The sequence below is a fragment of the Galeopterus variegatus genome, unplaced genomic scaffold (genome assembly GCF_000696425.1).
Source record: "Galeopterus variegatus unplaced genomic scaffold, G_variegatus-3.0.2 Scaffold2083, whole genome shotgun sequence".
Taxonomy (NCBI): Eukaryota; Metazoa; Chordata; class Mammalia; order Dermoptera; family Cynocephalidae; genus Galeopterus; species Galeopterus variegatus.
The window spans coordinates 169,350-187,505 of record NW_007728194.1 but is presented as its reverse complement, the minus strand read 5'-3'; the positions used below and the strand labels follow the sequence as shown (position 1 = coordinate 187,505).

The window sequence follows — 18,156 nt, the reverse complement described above, 5'->3', positions numbered from 1 at the left end:
CAGCAGTCAGGTCATGGGTCTGGGGCTCTATCTGGATGGCGGCTGAAGCTTTGTAAGGGATGACTCAGGGAGAGGAGCCGGGGGCTGAGGAGGGAGCCCAGGCTTATCACGTGAAGGACAAGCAGAGAAGATGGTGCTGGCAGAGAGGTAGGAGAGAGACCAGGAGTGGGCCCCCAGGTGGAAGACGCCACCAGTAGTGGCAGAGGCTGCTGAGCCTGTGAGCTCAGGGCTCAGACGTGGCCAGATTCTCAGTGTGCATCTTCCTGTCCTCACAGCAGCCTCTGCTGAGCCTTCTCTCTCTGCAGAAGCAGGGTGCTGGGCAGGCCAAACTCCCCTGCTTGTCGCTGCAGAGGCCCAGGGCTCCCCACACATGGGCAGCAGCTATGTGGTGATTGGACTACGCCACTGTCAGGCTGCCTTCTGCCTGCAGGCAGGCCCAGATAAACAGGAGACTTAGAGGGCACGGTGTTGCTGTCAACTCTTACACCCAGAGTCCTGGGGCCTGTCCCCCGGGATGTTGAGCTTCATGCCTAGGCTCTGCCCCCCTGAGCCACAGCCCAGTCTTTCTCCAGCCACAGCCTGGTGTATGTGTGCAAGCCAGCCTTTGTTGGAGGCCGTGACCAAGACAGGGAGAGCCTGCTGCCCAGAGAGGCCCCTGACACCTACATGGACGGCGGCTTCATGGAGGAGGTGCGCCAGGAGCTGGAGAACTTGGAGAGGAGCCTGGCCGAGGAGCTGGCACTTGGGGAGCCCATCGCCACCGCTGAGCTGTTGGGAGGGGACGAGATTTAGATCCAGACCTGTGTGTGGGTAGATGTGCAATAGAAAGAGCTAATTTATTTCCCAGGTGTTCCTCTAGGTGTGCACTGCCCAGGCTTTTGTCCATGTCCTCTCCCCAGTAAATTTCCCCTCTGGCATGACAAAGCGAGGTGCTGTGCATTTGTCCAGCTCCCCCCCGCTGCACTCCACAGGTCACAGTTGCGGGGCTTGGGAAGACAGGGTATTTGTGGATGGGGAGGGTGGGACCGAGTTGCTAAGCTTGGTCCAAGTCACTGGCCTCTTTGCCCCTGCTGGTTGGCAGCTGGTACATCTCATTCTGCATCGTTTTGAGAATTGTTTGAGGGGAGGGAATGGGAAAGGATGTGGAGACTGCCATGGTGGAGACTTGGAGAAATGTGAAGAGTGCCCTGCTTTGCAAACATCAACCTGGCAGAAATGCAGCAAATGAGTTTTTCATGCAGTTCTTTCCACAGGCACAGGCAAGCTGTGCCTTCGGCTGCTGCAGATGAAATGTTCTGGTCATCCGCGTTACGTGAGTTCACCCATTCAGCAGTGTGCTCAGCTCCTACCTCTGTGCCGGGGCAGCATCTTTCTGTCCGTGATCTATTCATTTCCTCACCACAGCCTGGCAGGGGGGTGTTGTTCTCCTTGTTTGTTAGGGATCTCAGAGGTTCAGAGACTGCAAGCTACTTGCCCAAGTCACATGGCTAGTGAAGACCAGAACAGGTTTTACCCAGTGTGACTCCAAGCCCAGTGCTTTCCTCACTACCCCACACCAGCCCCACCAGTGCCATCAAAAGTACCTCCCAAAAGGAGGGTGAATGGGATTTCTTCTTTTGAGGTATATCTGGAATTAAGGTCAGACTAGCTCCATTGTCTCTCTGAGATTAAACTTCTACTGGTAGAAATAGCAGTGTCTTCACCAGTGTGGGGTGGCCAGTATTCTAGTGGAGACAAATGGTAGTGACACTGTCCCCCTTTGGCAGTTGCATTAGTAACTTTGAAGGTACATGATTGGAGCATAGTATAGAAGTTAACTTGCAGAAACAGCACCTAGGTACTTGTAGGGCCAGGATTATAAATGAAATTTGCAAAATCACTTAGCAGCAACTAAAGACCATTATCAACAACATGGAGAAAATCAAAGCAAGCAGGGCTCTATGAAATATGGTTGTAATATCCAAACTGAGAACACTGAACTGTATGCCGTTCCACAAATGATATTTTCAGGTGCCATGGACTGTTTCCATTGTGAATCTAGAGTTATTAAATTTTAAAGTTGCACACGATTGTATAAGCATGCTTTCTTTGAGTTTTAAATTATGTATAAACACATATGTTGCATTTAGAAATCAAGCATAAATCACTTCAAGTACTCTTCTGTAGTTCTTGGACTTCTTTTTTCCCTTTGACTTTGAATAAATATAAAATGCTTTCAGCCAGAAAAAAATAAAATAGAAATGACCTGTACAGTGAAAAAAGATTTCTTCCATAGAAGTAAATTTTCCAGACAACTGAAGCACACCTCTTTTAGCATCAAAATATTTTAGAAATCTTAATCATTTGGGGCTGGGAATTAGTCTGAGGAGTGTAAATGCTTCACTGTCTTCTGGAAGATCAAATGGAATATATATGTATAACCCTTTTCTTGGGAGCCTTATTTAATCAAATGCAGTTCTGGGCTGTAATACAAGATCTTCAGGGACTGTAATAATAAAGCTACTACGTGTATATGTCTAGGTGATCTGGGTGGTAGGGACCAGATTAGGTAGTTTACCTATATCAACTCATTTAATCTTTAATTGAACTCAGGTGCATTTTTTTTTTCCTTTTTGTCTCTTTTCGTGACCGGTAATGGGATCGCAACCCTCAGTGTCACGCCCGTACCACGACCAGCAACGGGATCGCAACCTTTAGGTAGTTTACCTATATCAACTCATTTAATCTTTAATTGAACTCAGGTGCATTTTTTTTTCCTTTTTGTCTCTTTTCGTGACCGGTAATGGGATCGCAACCCTCAGTGTCACGCCCGTACCACGACTAGCAACGGGATCGCAACCTCTTGGTGTCGCGCCCGCACCGCGCTCAACCAGTGAGCAGACCGGTCTCTATATGGGATCCGAACCCTCGGCAGGAGCGGCGCCGCGCTCCCAAGCGCAGCACTCTACCGAGTGCGCCACAGGGCCGGCCCAAACTCAGGTGCATTTTAATTCATTGAATTCAGGAGCATTTTCTTCACTTAACAGATGAATAAATGGAGGCACAAAAAGATTAAGGGCTAGAGCTAGAAGTCAAACAAAAACGGCTTCTAGTACAGTATGTCCAAGTATACTCATTATTGTAAGATCAAATATGGGACTGTTCTCTGCTCAAAATGGAGAATCATCAGGACCACTCTGCACCCTCACAGATATATATGGAGAGACTGCTCAGTCCCACAGGCTGTGATAGGCTCTGGCAGTGCCAAGTTGACCCAAATAGGGTCCCTACCCTGAAGGCATCACAGTCTAATGAGGGAGATACAGCTAAACAACAGAACAAAAGCAGTCAGCTCGATATTGGGACAGAGTGTTGTGGGAGCCTCAATGGAGCACCTGGCTTGGGAGAGCTGGCATGGGAACTGGCTTTCGAAAATGATAGTAGTTTATTAGGAAGCCAGAGGGAATAGGAAAGGGCATTCTGGGCTATGGGCAGGTGGAAGGGTGCCATATGGAGGGAACTGTGAGTGATTTGCAGTGGCTGGGAGGCAAGGTAAGCTTGAGGAAGTGTTTGGAAAAGAGGCTGAAAATTATTTATTCAACAAAAAAATTTCTTGAGCACCTACCGTATACAAGGTGACAGAAAGTCAGTGGTGAATAAGATAAAACTAGGTCCTTCCCTCATGTAGGTCATATGCAGGTATGTTATCCTGCTCCCTGTTGTCATCATAACCACAAAAATTTAAGAACGTGAGAGGTTTGGGAAAATGCTTAGCTGAAACGCACACCTAGCGAAACTGGGGCATCTACTTTACTCACGATTCTAAATAAAATGTGGTAAGAGTTGGGTGGGGTGTGGCACTTCAGCCTCACTCCCTGCTCGTCTCCCTGGTCCAGAGTTCCTTCCTGCCAAGGAAGCCAGGCAGATCAGTTCGGCGACTCTGGGGATGGCCACGTGACCCAGATATGGCGGAGGAAGTGTAAGGAGAAGGCTGCAAAGAGTTTCTGGGAAGGACTTTTTTCCCCCAAACTGAAAGAAAGTGGCAAACAAGAGGAGAGCCCGTGCTGTCCACCCCCCTCCCTTGTTTCCTGCCTTTGAGGACAGGTGTTTGGATGTGACCTATGGCTCTGAGCAGCCATCTGGTGATCACGTGATCGACAGGGCTGCATTACTCTCCGGAGGCTCTTGGGAGAATCCATTTCCTTGCCGTTTTTAAGCCTCTAAAAGTCGCTCCTATTCCTGGGCTCGTGGCCCCTTCATCTTCAAAGCCAGCAATAATGGGTCTATCCTTCTCAAGTGCCATCTCTCTGGTTCTTGGCACCTGGGAAAGTTTCTCTGCTTGTAAGGACTCATGATTAGAGTGGGCCCACTCGAATAATCCAGAATAATCTTCCCATGTCAAAGTCCTTAACCTTACTCACATATGCAAAGTCTCTTTTGCCATGTAAAGTAAATATTCACAGGATCCATAGGACATGGACATCTCTGGGGGGGTCATTATTCTGCCTACTACAGGTTAAGACACTGATTGCGTCCTTGATATGGAGGAGGAGACCAACCCCAGTCTCAACCATCTCTGGATGCCTTTTTAAGTAAACCACCAATATTATAAACCTGCTGTTAGCCTTTCTATTTGAAACCAAAAGCATTCCTAATGGACATGGGCTATTTGTATAATGAACGGTAGCCAGAAAGAGAACAAAGCCCTACTGGCCTGGTTCTTTGGCTGTTGACACCGAAAGTTGGGAGAAAGGGATGCAGGGCAGAAGGACAAGAGCTCAAGAGGGAGCGAAGGGGCCTGCTGTGGTGAAAGGAGAGGGCAGGACGAGAACAGGGCCATTAAATATTCCTATGGTCTGTGCAGCATCTCCAGATAGTCAAGAAACGCAACTAGTTACTTTGAGATTACTTTTTGCTAGCTGGGCTGGGTTTCTAAATTCAGAGGGCCAACAGCTGTGGCACTAGGCACCTTCATGCAGGGCTTGCTGAGAGCTGCCACTTCAGCAGCAGCAGCAGCATGACAACTGCCATATATAAAGAAGGCTAGACGGGTACAAAATCCCCTTTGGGGAGACTGCAGTGTTTGGGAAACAGATTATTCCCCTCTCTGACGTAGACTAGATTTATTCCCCTGGCTGAATCCTATGAGGGGAACTTTAAGAGAAACACCCTTAAATTCTGTATGTGCGCCAGTGACAGCTCAAAGGGGAGGTTGGGGAACTTTGCAGCACATACCGACTTGCCACCAACCCACCATAGGAGGAGCATCCGGACAAGCTCGGCTTGTTGGAGCAGCCAGGCAGAGAGGGGAAAGGTTGACATCTTTGAGCCCAGTGGTTTCTGAGAGGCAAAGACGACGGATTCTGACAGCACCCACATCCCCAGAGATAGGGGCGCGGAAGAGGAAATTAGGGTTTGAAGACTTGGTGGGGACCAGTGCAGCATGGGATAGAGGTACACACTTCAGAGGAATGTCTTGCCAGCAGGTTGGCCAAAGATGGAGTCAAATTACATAAGGGGCCATCAGTGCTGTTTGGAATTGAGTCCTTTGCTGATAGGACTGGCAGGATATCTACCTGCAGGTCTAGAAGAGTTAACAGTGACCAGGTGAAAGGAGACAGTAAGCTCACCACCAAGAGGAGGCTGCTCATGGAATGCTTGTCTTTTCTTCCTCTTCCTTACTTTTCCCACCTCAGTAGAGCAGGTGCAGGAAAAGCAGGTGGGGAGCTTGAGAGACTGACCACAAACGCCCTCCTTCCCATTCCCAGCAAGCAGCAGCACATCTGGGGAGAGGGGTCGGAGAGGAGCTTCGAATGAACGGATTAAAACTTCAGAATCAGGTTGTCTTAACAATGCAAAATGACTTAAGGGTTATAGGATTGCCCTGAGAGCTTGATGAGTGCCCACTTTCCACAGGGAAACTGCATTCGACAGAACACAGTTGGCCCAGTTATTGGACAAATTGTATATTTGTATCTCCACAAGTTGATACTCTTTAAATGGGTTAAACATTATAAAAGAGGTTGAAAACAGTGTGGCTGTATTGGGGGGGGGGAGGGGAGACAGCTAGGGAGCATAGAAAGCAGAAGGAATGGGGAGTTTGGTCCTCATCTTAAGAGAAGATTATAGAGTCCACTAATAATTCCTGGCCTGATGACTTCCCAGGCTCTAACCAATCAAGACCAACTTGTACAGATGAGCTGGTGTCGGGGTGGAAGGAGGCAGTGCTGTCCTGGGAAGGGGCAGAGCATTCCTCGCCACTTTTTTGCCCCCCTCCCCTGCTGGACCCCTGCTGATTGCCGCATTCTTTTCTAAATAATTGCATGTGCTTCAATGCGTTCTTAAGTTTGTCCAGTATTGAAAGCCAAAGTGTGAAAATTAACACTACATCTAACTAAACGTTTATGGCCTCCCTCTTCCTCATGTGAACTACACGGAAGGGGCAGCTTCTGATGTCATGTACACTAAACCCAGATGGCTACAAGCTTTACTTGCATCATGAACTCCTTCAAAAACCTGATAAAAACTGCTTTACTAGCCTCGTAGAAAATTACACATACATACAATTTTGCATTTGATTTCAGGACTTATGGTCTTTTTTATAAGGCTTTTGATTGCTAGTGACCACAATATTGATTTGTTTTTCAAAAATTACACAGAATTGTTCAGATGGAATAGTTTTATTTAGCAAACAAAAAACTTGCTAATTCAGAGTATCTTCTATTCCATGTACGGTACTCTAGACTACAGTTTGCAAGTCGCAAATGCAAAAGAGTTGGTTAGGGCCTTGATGCTGAACAAAGGGACAAAATCCAGAGGGAGAACTACAGTATCCAATTGAAAAGGAAATACTAGCGAATGAACCAGAATAAAAGATTTTATTGTATTCCATACATTCACAGGTCACTTCCAGACTTAGTAACAACACTGCAATGCTGTGATGCTATGCGCTCATTTAGCTTAGACCATGGTGTAAGTCTGCAGCTCTCTCCTGCTCTCTTGGCTTACTGATGTACCATAATACCATTCGGACTACCATTCCTAACAGTGGGGCCTGGAACCAATGGCTATTTCATTTTATCATTTTCTCCCTCTTCTCACATTTTTAAACTCCTTTCCATTCTATTCTAAATGAGAACACCAAACACTCTAGTGTTGGACTCCTTCACATCCTATTTTTATCATGACTACTGTCCCTTACATACACTTCTGCAGTTTGAGAAGTGGACCTTCATCTAGCAAGTTTCTGTATAGACCAGCTAAACATGGCATGGTTCAGAAACCATGTCCAGTCATAGCTTTGGCTGCTTTGGCCGGAATGCTCTTCTTGCCTTGAGCACCTGCTCAAGAAATACAGGTAATTGGTTCTCACAGAGTATGCGTGGTTGACACAAATTCATCTGCCCTATGGTAAAAGCTCTTCAAACCTTTGCATGACCTGTGGGGAGCAGGGTCACAATTTATTGCATGTGGCCTGCCTCAGCCTCAGGAGATTAGCGATCACCAGGGTCCACTGCTCCTGGGTTCAGGGCACTTGATCCAGAGTCAGTCAGTGCCTCTTGGGTTAGAGATGTCCACTTGATTCTCTAAAGCTGAGGGAGGCTGAAGCACATTAGTCACCCTCAGGTAAATTACTGTTCCTGTCTTTACAAATTCACTTTGAAAAGTTCACCACCTCCTTTACTGAAATGTAATAATTTCAACAAAGTGCAATTTATGTTTTCACTTTATCAGGCACTGAAAAGCAAGAAGTTTTTAATTTTTGTTTTCTATAACGAAATATATTTTCTCTACTTTTGGTATTTGTAATTATGCCTGCAATTAAAAGCAGCAATTAAATACAAAACAAACAAACAAAACTTTACTAGCCCTGTAGAAAATTATACATACACACAATTTCCGAGCAGAAGGCACAGACTGAGGAGCAGGTATAAGAAGTTTACCATTTACTCTTAACACTAAACCAAACCAAATCAAACCCCAAAGCCCATTTTGTTTACAAGTCTGCCTCCACTGACTGACACCAGTTCTTAAAAGCAGAAACCCTATTTATTAACCCCTGTATCCCAAGCCAGCAGGCCTGTATCAGTCAAACAGCTGTCCTTTCACATCAGAAAACCCAAATGATCTGAAAGACAATTCATCACAAATTCTTCCCATTTTCCTCAGAGAACACTACCAATTCCACTAATGCAAACTCAAAACATTACTTCTACCAAATTTAGCTGAATGCTACACAGCTTACATGGAATACAAATTAGCCAGAAAAATACCTTAGAAAAGATTTGTTTTTCCTTGTGGATTCCGAGACTTTTAAGACATTATGGAATTCTCAGCCACTATATTCAAACTGCAGAGCCAACATCTGTGAATACTATTTTCTAATTATCTTTCTTAAAAGGAAAAAACGGTAAAAATCTGATTTTAAAATATTGGCAGAATCCCCCAAGTTGGATGTTAACATCTTTTCATGTCTCTTATGAGACCTTTACTGTAAATATATCTTATCATAGACATGAGATAATTATTCAATATACATTACAAAATGTTATATTTAAAGATGACAAATCTATTTTTAACCAAGATCCTTCATCCACAAAAGTTTAATAACTAAAATAACACAACAGCATGAACAAATGTTTTATTGGCATGTTCATTGTTGTAAACAGAATCTGGCATGAAAAAGTTTTACGAAAACTTTTTTATTGATTTTTATAAATTAGATGGTATTTCAAACTTTATGTAGAATTGTGTTCATTGAATAGTTTTATTTAGCAAAGCAAAAACTTGCTGATTCTAGTAGACTTTGCAATGAAATCATGTTGACTGCATCAATCTGTACCATGACCTGACCTTACTAGCAAGTTTATTCAATATGATGTTAAGATGTTTCCCCAAAGTTAAACTACATGTAACTACTAAATGAATCTAAAAATTAAAATGGGTCTTACAAGCATCCTAGAAGATTCAAACTTGAAGTAAATCTTCAAAATAAACGTACTAAGAGAAAAATTGAAGCCGCTGAACAGAAAAACCTCATTAACAAGGGCAAATACAATCCTATGGGAGCCAGCACTGAGGAACCTCACTGAGGATTACATTTACACAGATTGCTATACTTCTCAATGTACATAAATGTACGTAATGAATGATATGCAAAAAGAATAACCATGGTAAATAGTTGAACTGCAATTATGATAACTCAATAGGATCAATTTTATTTACATGCTGAATGAACGAGTGAAACATATTCTCTATATCCATAACTTAAGTACAATCAGTTATAATTACAATATTGCAGCGATCTGAGCTGCCACCTGCTGGGAGCAGTCTAAGGGAAATGTTTTGATGTTCTGGAATAATGTTCTCAATACTTTGCAAAAAATGAAATAAAATAAAAACACAATTTCACAATTCTTTACCGGGTTATGCTGGTTCTAAGAATTTCTTTCTTCAGCTCCTATTTTTGCTGCTTTCCAAGAGTCAACACGTTGCATTTACTTCTGAATTGTCAATGAGGTAATGTGTGTATCAGTGAAATAAACAGAAAATTCATTCATTCATGGCCTTTGCACAGCTTTTATTATTAAGCTATGAGCATCCTGTTTGAGGCTAGTTTTACTAGCGGCTATGTGCACATTTGTCCAAAATAAAAGAATTTTTCTCATTCCCCTTACCCCTTTTCTAGTAGCAGGTTTTGCTTTTTGTTTTTAAATTTTTTTGCACATCCCTTTTCACTTTACAGTACATTTGACTATAGTGCACAACATGATTCCAAGTTAAAACAGTGGCCCATTGGGCACTAAGCTTCTGATTGGTGATGGGCAGTCCAATCAGTGCTGGTGTCACTGGGTTACCCCAACCATGTCTGGCCATAATGGCACTACACAGTAGTAGTGAACCATCTAATTAAAACCAAAAATCCCCCAGGGAAAATGCTACACTAGCAGAGTCAGTCTTGAGTCAGATCTTTATTTGGTGCTCCATCCAGATATATTTTTAGTGCTTTCTCTTTACGAGGTGAGTACGTTACACGATGTCCAGTCTTCTGGAGTCGACTGCTTTCTTTTTTCATCAGTTCATTTCTTTGCTCATCTGTCAACTCCATTAATTCTTCTGTTTTATCCCTATATTTAAAATATTAATTACATATCAGACCAGTATAGCCATTTGCCTCTATTAATTTATGCTCGAATGCTATGATGCTGCTCAGCAAGATAATGAAATCTAATTGTCATTGGTTAGGTTATATAATCTCATATACTAGGATGTCCAGATTCCTAGCGTGTTTATCATTAACACATTGCTCACTTCTAAATATGGCATAGAATAATTTCCATGTTATTATTAGTAGTAATAATAGCTATCATTTATTGAATACCTATTTATAACAGGCACCGTGCTAGTTATTTTAACTGCAATAGTTCTAATTCTCCTAAAATCCTGCAAGGTAGACATCATTGTGGTCACTTTATAGATGAGAAGCTAGGTAAATAACAAAGCTAGATTTGAACCCACATCTGCCAGGCTCTAATTACTATTCCTTTTCCTCTATCTCTGTCCTGTCTAACATAGTAGCCACTAGCCACATGTGACTATTCAGCACTTGAAATATGGCTGGCCCACATTGAGATGTGTTGAAAGGGTAACATACATACAATATTTCTATGACAGTACAAGAAAAAGAATGTAAAATTTCTCATAAATGATTTTTTTATATTGATGACGTTATAATGATAATATTTTGAATGTATTAGATTAAAATTATTTTACTAAAATTAATTTCATCTGTTTCTTTTTACTGTTTTTAATGTTGCTACTAGGAAGCTTCAAATTATAATGTATGGCTCTCACTGTATTTCTACTGGTTAGTGCTGTTCTATATCATAACAACAGTAAAGATATTTATGGGAAACAAGATATTTATGCATACCAGAAATGTTTTATCCCTAGAAGCAACAAAAACACTGTTACTGTTACCTATAAAATATGACTGCACCATCATCACAGATGTAAAGAGGCCAAACATTCAGGGTAGAAACTTTAGGATTCCAGTCCAAGTCCTGATGAATATCAAGGACAGAAATATCACAGGGAAAAGTTCCTCTACCCTAAGGAGAAAAGAATGAATGAATAAATCATGCCATCAGCCACGTTTATTATGTGCTAATACACAGATGCAAGCATTCTCAGGCTTTACCTTGGCAAATTCAATATCTTCCAAAGGAATCCCACTGATTTCACTAAGCTGTAAAAGAAAACATGCATATGAATGAGTTCACTGAAAAAATCAATTTGCTTAGAAGTTATTTTCCTTTTTTTCCATAAACAGAAATAGCTTGATTTAATATATATATATATATATATATGCATATATGTGTTTGATATAAAAAATTAGAAGAAAAAGCAGAAAGTGGAATTCTCTCCTCTGGCCACCCTACAAATACCATGTGCCAGAAATATCAAGTTATTATATTCCTTCCAGACTTTTTCCTGTGCATATACATTTATATATATTTAAAATACATAAAATTAGATTGATATCTCTATATAATAATTTTATATAGCCTATATAAAAGGATAGGACACAGAGTAATTTCATGCTCTTCAACACTGGACAATATACCATTTTATCTCCTACTGATGGACATTTAGGCTGTTTTCAATTTTTCCCAGTTATAATGCTATACTGCATATCTCCATGAATATCCTTGCCTATTTCTGCAAATACTTCTATAGATCAAATTACTAGATGTAAATGAGCATACCTGAAATGTTAACAAACAGTGCCAAATTAGCTGAAAAAGTTACTATCAATTTATACATAAAAGTGTATGATATTGCCTGTTTCCCCCAAACCTTGGTGACTCTAGGTATTTTTTTTTTTCCTTTTTGTCTTTTTTTGTGACTGGTAACGGGATCGCAACCCTCGGTGTCGCGACCGGCAACGGGATCGCAACCCTTGGTGTCGCGCCCACACCGTGCTCAACCAGTGAGCGGACCGGTCTCTATATGGGATCCGAACTCTCGGCGGGAGCGCCGCCGCGCTCCCAAGCACCGCACTGTACCGAGTGTGCCACCGGCTGGCCCTCTAGGTATTTTTTTTTTTTTTTCCTTTTTGTCTTTTTTTTTACTGACCGGTAATGGGATCGCAACCCTCGGTGTCGCGCCCGTACCGGGGACCGGCAACGAGATCGCAACCCTCAGTGTTGTGCCCGCACTGCGCTCAGCCAGTGAGCGGGAACCGGTCTCCACAAGGGATCCGAACCCTCAGCGGGAGCGCCGCCATGCTCCCAAGCGGCGCACTCTCCAGTGCGCCACCTGGCCGGCCCTAGGTATTTTTTTGATATTCTAAATCTTCACCAATTTAAGAAGTAAAAAATAATGTTATTTTTTAAATAATTTGTATTTCTTCTTGTATGAAATGCCTGTTCATGTTCTTTGCCTATTTTAAAATTAGATTGTTCATCTTTTTCTTATTAAGATAGTAGCTCCTTATGAATTATTGACATCATGTTTCATATATGTTCCAAATAATTTTTTCCCATTTTCTTGTCTTTTAGCTTTGTTTATGGGTTGTTTTTAAATACTTTTTTTGGCTGTACAGAAGATTTAAGCTTTCATGTGGTCTTTTATTTTTTGGCTTCTGGTATTATGTTTACAAATATCTTTCTCCAGGATTATGAAAATATTTTTAATATTTAATATTTTAAATATTTTCATCTGCTACATTTGCCATTTTTAAATGTAAATTTAATATATTTAGAATTTATTTTTGTGTTTGGTGTGAAGTATGGAAATAAATATTTGTCAAAATGCACAGTGTGCTAGTACCATTGATGGAATAATTCATCCTTTCCCCAGAGATCCTAGGAGTTCTCAACTTAAAATACAAAAATGCAAAACAGATGTTTATCTGGATTCTCTATTTAATTTTACTTAATTTGGTTTTTTTAGACATACAGCAATTTACTCTAGCATTTCTAATTAATCTTAATAACTTAATGACAAAGTTCATACAAGTAACAGAAAGTGAGGGTCTACTTCTGGATGGCCAGGAGCCAAAGTAGCTTTTCAAAGCATCAGGAACCCTTAAAAACAACCAGAGTGTGGCACAAGATGTGACAGAGACCAAGAAAGAGAGCTTGCTGCATCAGTATTTGGTACTCGTTTTCTAGGCTGTCTCCTATGCAACATAGGGAAAAATGTATATTAGCTCATTTTATTTACAATGAACTTACCTTCTCTCGCAATTCATCAACACTACTGCTTTCCAACACAACCTCCTGGAAGGGATCCAACTTCATCTCTGAAGGCCTCCACCGTCTTGACAAAACTGCAAGCTGTGACATGGACTTCATCTTCTCTACCCCTAAGAATATGCAAGATTAGGCCATTGCTATTTTCTCCAAAGGTTCATAATTTGACTTTTCCCATAGTGCCTGACTGAAAAAAAAACATTTACTTCAAGTGTTATTCTTAAAAGTGAGCACAAAAGAAACCACTTATCCCAAGGAGTTTTTAGGAATAAAATATTCGCTTTCTTCCTTCCGGTCTCAGAAGACAATTGTTCTCTTTCACAAGCTATCCTTCAGCCAGTACTCCTAACTCCATTCCCTCCTGACTCCTGCTGGACATTGCTTTACCAATTACTTTCTTCTCTGCATCTCTAATCTTTGCTTCACTTTTGGCTACACCCCAGTCTAAAACCATAATCAAATCATCTTCACTTTTTCCTCTTTTTTCACTCAAACTGTCATTTATTTTTATTTACTCCCAAGTTTAGTGATTCTTCAGAATCCAGCACAATTGTCACTTTTCCCTCTGTCGTACATAAGAGCAACTTCTACTGACTCAGTCCCTTAGTACCTATCATTTTGAAATGATGGGTTTGCAGTTCTGTCTCTTCCACAGACTGTATGCATCTGGAGGACACACCTGGTTCTTATTCATTTTTGTAGCACCAGGGATTAGCAGTGTCTGGCAAATTACAGGTCAATAAATGCTTCTCGGATTTAATCACATGACTTCTTACTCAACTATTTTGATACTAAAATATACTGAAATGATACTGATGCAGGCACCCAGTATCCAACACTATTTTCTGGCTAATACATACTCAGTCCTTTCTTCCAAGGTGACTTCTATGTCCTTAATAATCTCTTCTTGACTTATCCAGACACAGCAATTATTCTCTAAGACCCCAGATGCTCAGAGAGGGAAATCACACACCACAGTAGATGGTATCCTGGCTGTTCCTTACCTCCCCAGTTAACTTGTCAATTATTTGGAATTTCAACCATTTAAATTTAAACCAATTAGACTTGAAGTTGCCTAAATAGGTGAGGTGTTAGTATAACTGAACCCTCTAAAAACTAGCATACTCTTGTATCAAAATATCCAGAATTGATATTTTAATTTCTATAGGAAAAAAAAGGAAAATTAAAATCTTCCTAAGCAACAGCAAAAAGAAAAAAAAGAATACAGAACTGGTTGTCTACATTTATGTGACTGTCCAAAAGCCAACTTTTACCTCATTTTCTCTTCCATAAAACAGTGCTTTCAATGTACCAGTGTTGATAATGAAAACTCAGAGGTGTGACAAATACAAGTTCTCTTCTAGGCCAATGTTATGGGTTGAATTGTGACACCCCCTGCCCCAACATAGACACATGTTGAAGTCCTAATTCCTAGCATCTCAGAATGTGACCTTATTTGAAAATAGGGTCTTCACAGTGGTAATCAAGTTAAATTTGAACAGACAAGCCCCCAGGGAGAACACCATATGAAGATGAAGGCAGAGATTGTGGTGATGCATGTGTAAGCCAAGCATCGGCCAAGATGGCCCAAAACACCAGAAGCGAGGAGAGGAGCATGGAACAGATTCTCTCTTATGTCCCTCAGAAGGACCAACTCTGCCAACACCTTGCTCTCAGACTTCCAGCCTTCAGAACTGTATGACAATACATTTCTATTGTTTAAGCCACCCAGACTGTGGTACTTTGCAATGGCAGCCTAGGAAACTAATACAGTAATTATTCTAAAAATCTCCCAAATTACCAGTACCACAACCTCAATAAAAAATAAGTCATAATGAAAAAAGAAACTAAATAACAATAGCTAAAAAAAATTAGCAGAATTTTCTTAAAATTCAACTTTAAAATTGCAATCCCCCTGTAAGGAGGAATTAATATTCTGAAAATCAGAGAAAATGAGACCCAGAGAAAGAGATGTTTTCTCAAAATTAACCTAAACAGTTACATTATGATTTAGCAGAAGAAAATAAAACTCTCAGGGATGGAATGTGGGTAGGAATCACATCCATCCACAGTAATGACATCTCTATGTTTAATATAATACAAAAATACTATATTGTGTATTAGATCCCTGGTAACTCATTATTTGATTAAAAACTATAGGCTTCTATTAATTTTAGAATATATTTCCCCAGAAAAATACTGATAATACCATCAAGAACTTCAAGGAAAACCTCCCAGTTGCTGGAAATATTAATATCCTCTTCATAAATATGATAATCCAAAAAGACAGTGCCAGGATTCTTCCACGTTTTTTTCCTTAGACGAAACCTACAAATATGATAAGACATTTAAAACTACTATAATGTCAAATTCTTAACTTAAAAAAATCGATATTAATTTGACACCAAGGACAAATAAACTATGTTCAAATACAAAAGTCAAATGGTTACTCACTGAAATTTGGGGTTAATGTAAAGAAACGCTCCCAGTACGTCAAATGTAATATCCTCCGGAGGAAATTAAAAAACAATTTGAAAACTCTTGCTTAGACCTATTAAACTACCCCACAGTACTAAAATTCGGAATAATACAGGAATTTTTAATTGTTCTAGTTTTAGAAACTCTAATCAGTCCATATCAATTGACCACACAGTGTTTCTTCAAATTTCTGATGACAGTGTAATTGTACTTTACCTGTCAATACTGAGCTCCAAACCACACTGCTCCCTGAGTTGAGGAATTAATTCCTCTTTTGATTGCCGTACAGTCATTCCTTTAGCAAACACAGCATCCAGCAGAAACTTGCATGGCTAGGAATGTAAACATAAGCAGTTAGAGCTTGAATTACACATTAAAATAGCATTACCATGATATTTTATTTGCACTTTATTGTGTGACAATTAAGGGCCTGGATTTAGAAGTCTATCTTCTTAGTTTCAAATCCTAGCTTCACTACTTACTAGCTCAGCTATCTTGGGCAAGTTTATGCAACATCTCTGTGCCTCAGTGTTCTCATCTGTAAACTGGGCTCAGAGAATCTTCCTCATTGAGTCACTGTGAAGATTAAATAGGATAATGAATTCATATTTCCCTTCTTGTAATAAAATGACCACAGTTTTAAAGTAAAAAGAACTCCTCTTTTAGACTAAAATAAGGGAAATGCATACTAATTCTCCAAATACATTAATTGTCTCAAAAGAGATATGGTATCCACAAGCCCCAAACTCAGAAGAAACATATAAGTCAAAATTACTGTAATGGGTCACATACAAAGGTACTTCAAAGAGTTCATGGAAAAATAGAATTGAAAGATAACATGAATCTTTCCATGAATATTTTGAAGTACCCTTGTAGAAGAGATATAAAGGGTGTCCAATAAAATATCTGTTGAACAAATAAAGGCATTTTATGAAAAATTTCTGTTTTTCATATTTGTGTAGGTCCCCAATAAGATGTTAAAAACATCCTGAAAATAGGGTCTTTGCCTTATTCTTTAGGGTATTTGCCACAAGTCCTGTACATCGCAAGAACTAAAATATTTTATTGATGACTGCCTAAAAAAACAGCCTGTTTGGATCCTTAATCCTGACCAAGATACTTAACTTTCCTGTGCCTCAGTTTCTTCATCTATAGAATGGGAATAATAAACGGTACTTATTTCACAGAGTTAACGATGAGCATTAAATGAGTTAATATTTGCATAGAGTAAACACTATATAAATACTTGTTAGGTACTAAAATGACTCTCTGAAAACAAAAAGTACATACAGACTCCACAGGTCAACTGCTATCCACCTGTAGCATATGATTGTTCCCAGAAAGCCAGCACAAACAAATCTCTTTTTAAAAGCAGGAAAATTTCTCCCCACTCCAGCACTCACAGCACCACTTTAGAGAAGGGGGATGACAAAACCGATGGCCTGAGGGCCAAATTGACCACTGCCTGTTTTTGTAGATAAAGTTTTATTTGGACATAGCCACTTCCACTGGTTTATTCATCGTCTGTGGCTGCTTTTGTGCTATAATGATAGAATTCACTAGTTGCAACAGAGACAGTATGGCCTGCAAAACTGTTTTTAGAAAAAATTTGCTGATCCCTGCTTTAGAGAAATAAAAAGAAATGACTAGTAATAAAATCTCTGCATTGTATGTTTTTAATAACTATAAAAAGTAACCTTATATTGCTCTTAAATGTATTACTTACCTCTTGCTCGTTGACTAAAAGCTGGTACACTTTAACTCTGTATTCTCCTTTTTTAAGTGCTCTCCCCAGCCTAATTGTAATCTATGAAGTAAAAACATTTTTTTACATGTACTGTCTCAACAAAATAAACAACCCTTGTTTAGTTTTGTTTTCCAGAATTTTGTAAATTATGGGCTCTTTAAAAACAGGTATATCTTTTATCTCTGAAGTCCCAGCTCCTAGAACAGTAACTGACACACAGTCAACATTTAACAAATGTTTGTTAGATGAATTAAAAAAAACAAAAACAAAAACCCCTAAATAACCACTAAACATTAAACATTAAAGAAAAATGACTCTTTTAGGGTGTCCACTTAACCTTACATGGAAGAACTGTAAGATGTTCTCAAATCTATCATTTAAAACAGACTCTAATTATTCAAAGATTATTTTAATCAACCTTATTGTCATCTGAAAATGATGAAAGTGTCTCATTCAGTCGGACGCTCTCAAACTCTTGATTGCTGGCATACACTCGAAAGACCTTGAAGTGAGAGGACAAAACTCCAACAAAGGGCTCTAAATGTTGTTTGAAAGCTGCCAGAGTAATTCTTTTATCAACATGCACCATCAACCCTAAGCACAAAAACAAAACAAAGCAAAATAGGAAAAATGTAAAAGAAGCCTCTCTGAGTATAAATAAAACAGATCATATATTTTATTATACTGTAAGCA

The 18,156-nt window shown here is 40.0% G+C and overlaps 2 protein-coding genes across 2 annotated transcripts in view; one reads left to right on the top strand and one right to left on the bottom strand.

The window, feature by feature from the left end:
• The window catches only part of DKK3 (dickkopf WNT signaling pathway inhibitor 3), a 48,018-nt gene extending 45,860 nt beyond the window's left edge, over nt 1-2,158 (top strand). Inside the window, exon 7 of the mRNA XM_008580415.1 lies at nt 573-2,158. Within this exon, the coding sequence (XP_008578637.1) occupies nt 573-792 (220 nt within the window). The 3' untranslated portion in view covers nt 793-2,158. The remainder of the gene's footprint in view (nt 1-572) is intronic.
• Nucleotides 2,159-8,605: 6,447 nt separating this feature from the next.
• The window catches only part of USP47 (ubiquitin specific peptidase 47), a 121,192-nt gene continuing 111,641 nt past the window's right edge, over nt 8,606-18,156 (bottom strand). The window contains exons 21-28 of the mRNA XM_008580414.1: nt 17,882-18,057; nt 17,443-17,523; nt 15,933-16,048; nt 15,448-15,566; nt 13,221-13,351; nt 11,180-11,227; nt 10,960-11,090; nt 8,606-10,106 (exon numbers count right to left, since the gene is read on the bottom strand). Of these exons, the coding sequence (XP_008578636.1) occupies nt 9,932-10,106; nt 10,960-11,090; nt 11,180-11,227; nt 13,221-13,351; nt 15,448-15,566; nt 15,933-16,048; nt 17,443-17,523; nt 17,882-18,057 (977 nt within the window). The 3' untranslated portion in view covers nt 8,606-9,931. The remainder of the gene's footprint in view (nt 10,107-10,959; nt 11,091-11,179; nt 11,228-13,220; nt 13,352-15,447; nt 15,567-15,932; nt 16,049-17,442; nt 17,524-17,881; nt 18,058-18,156) is intronic.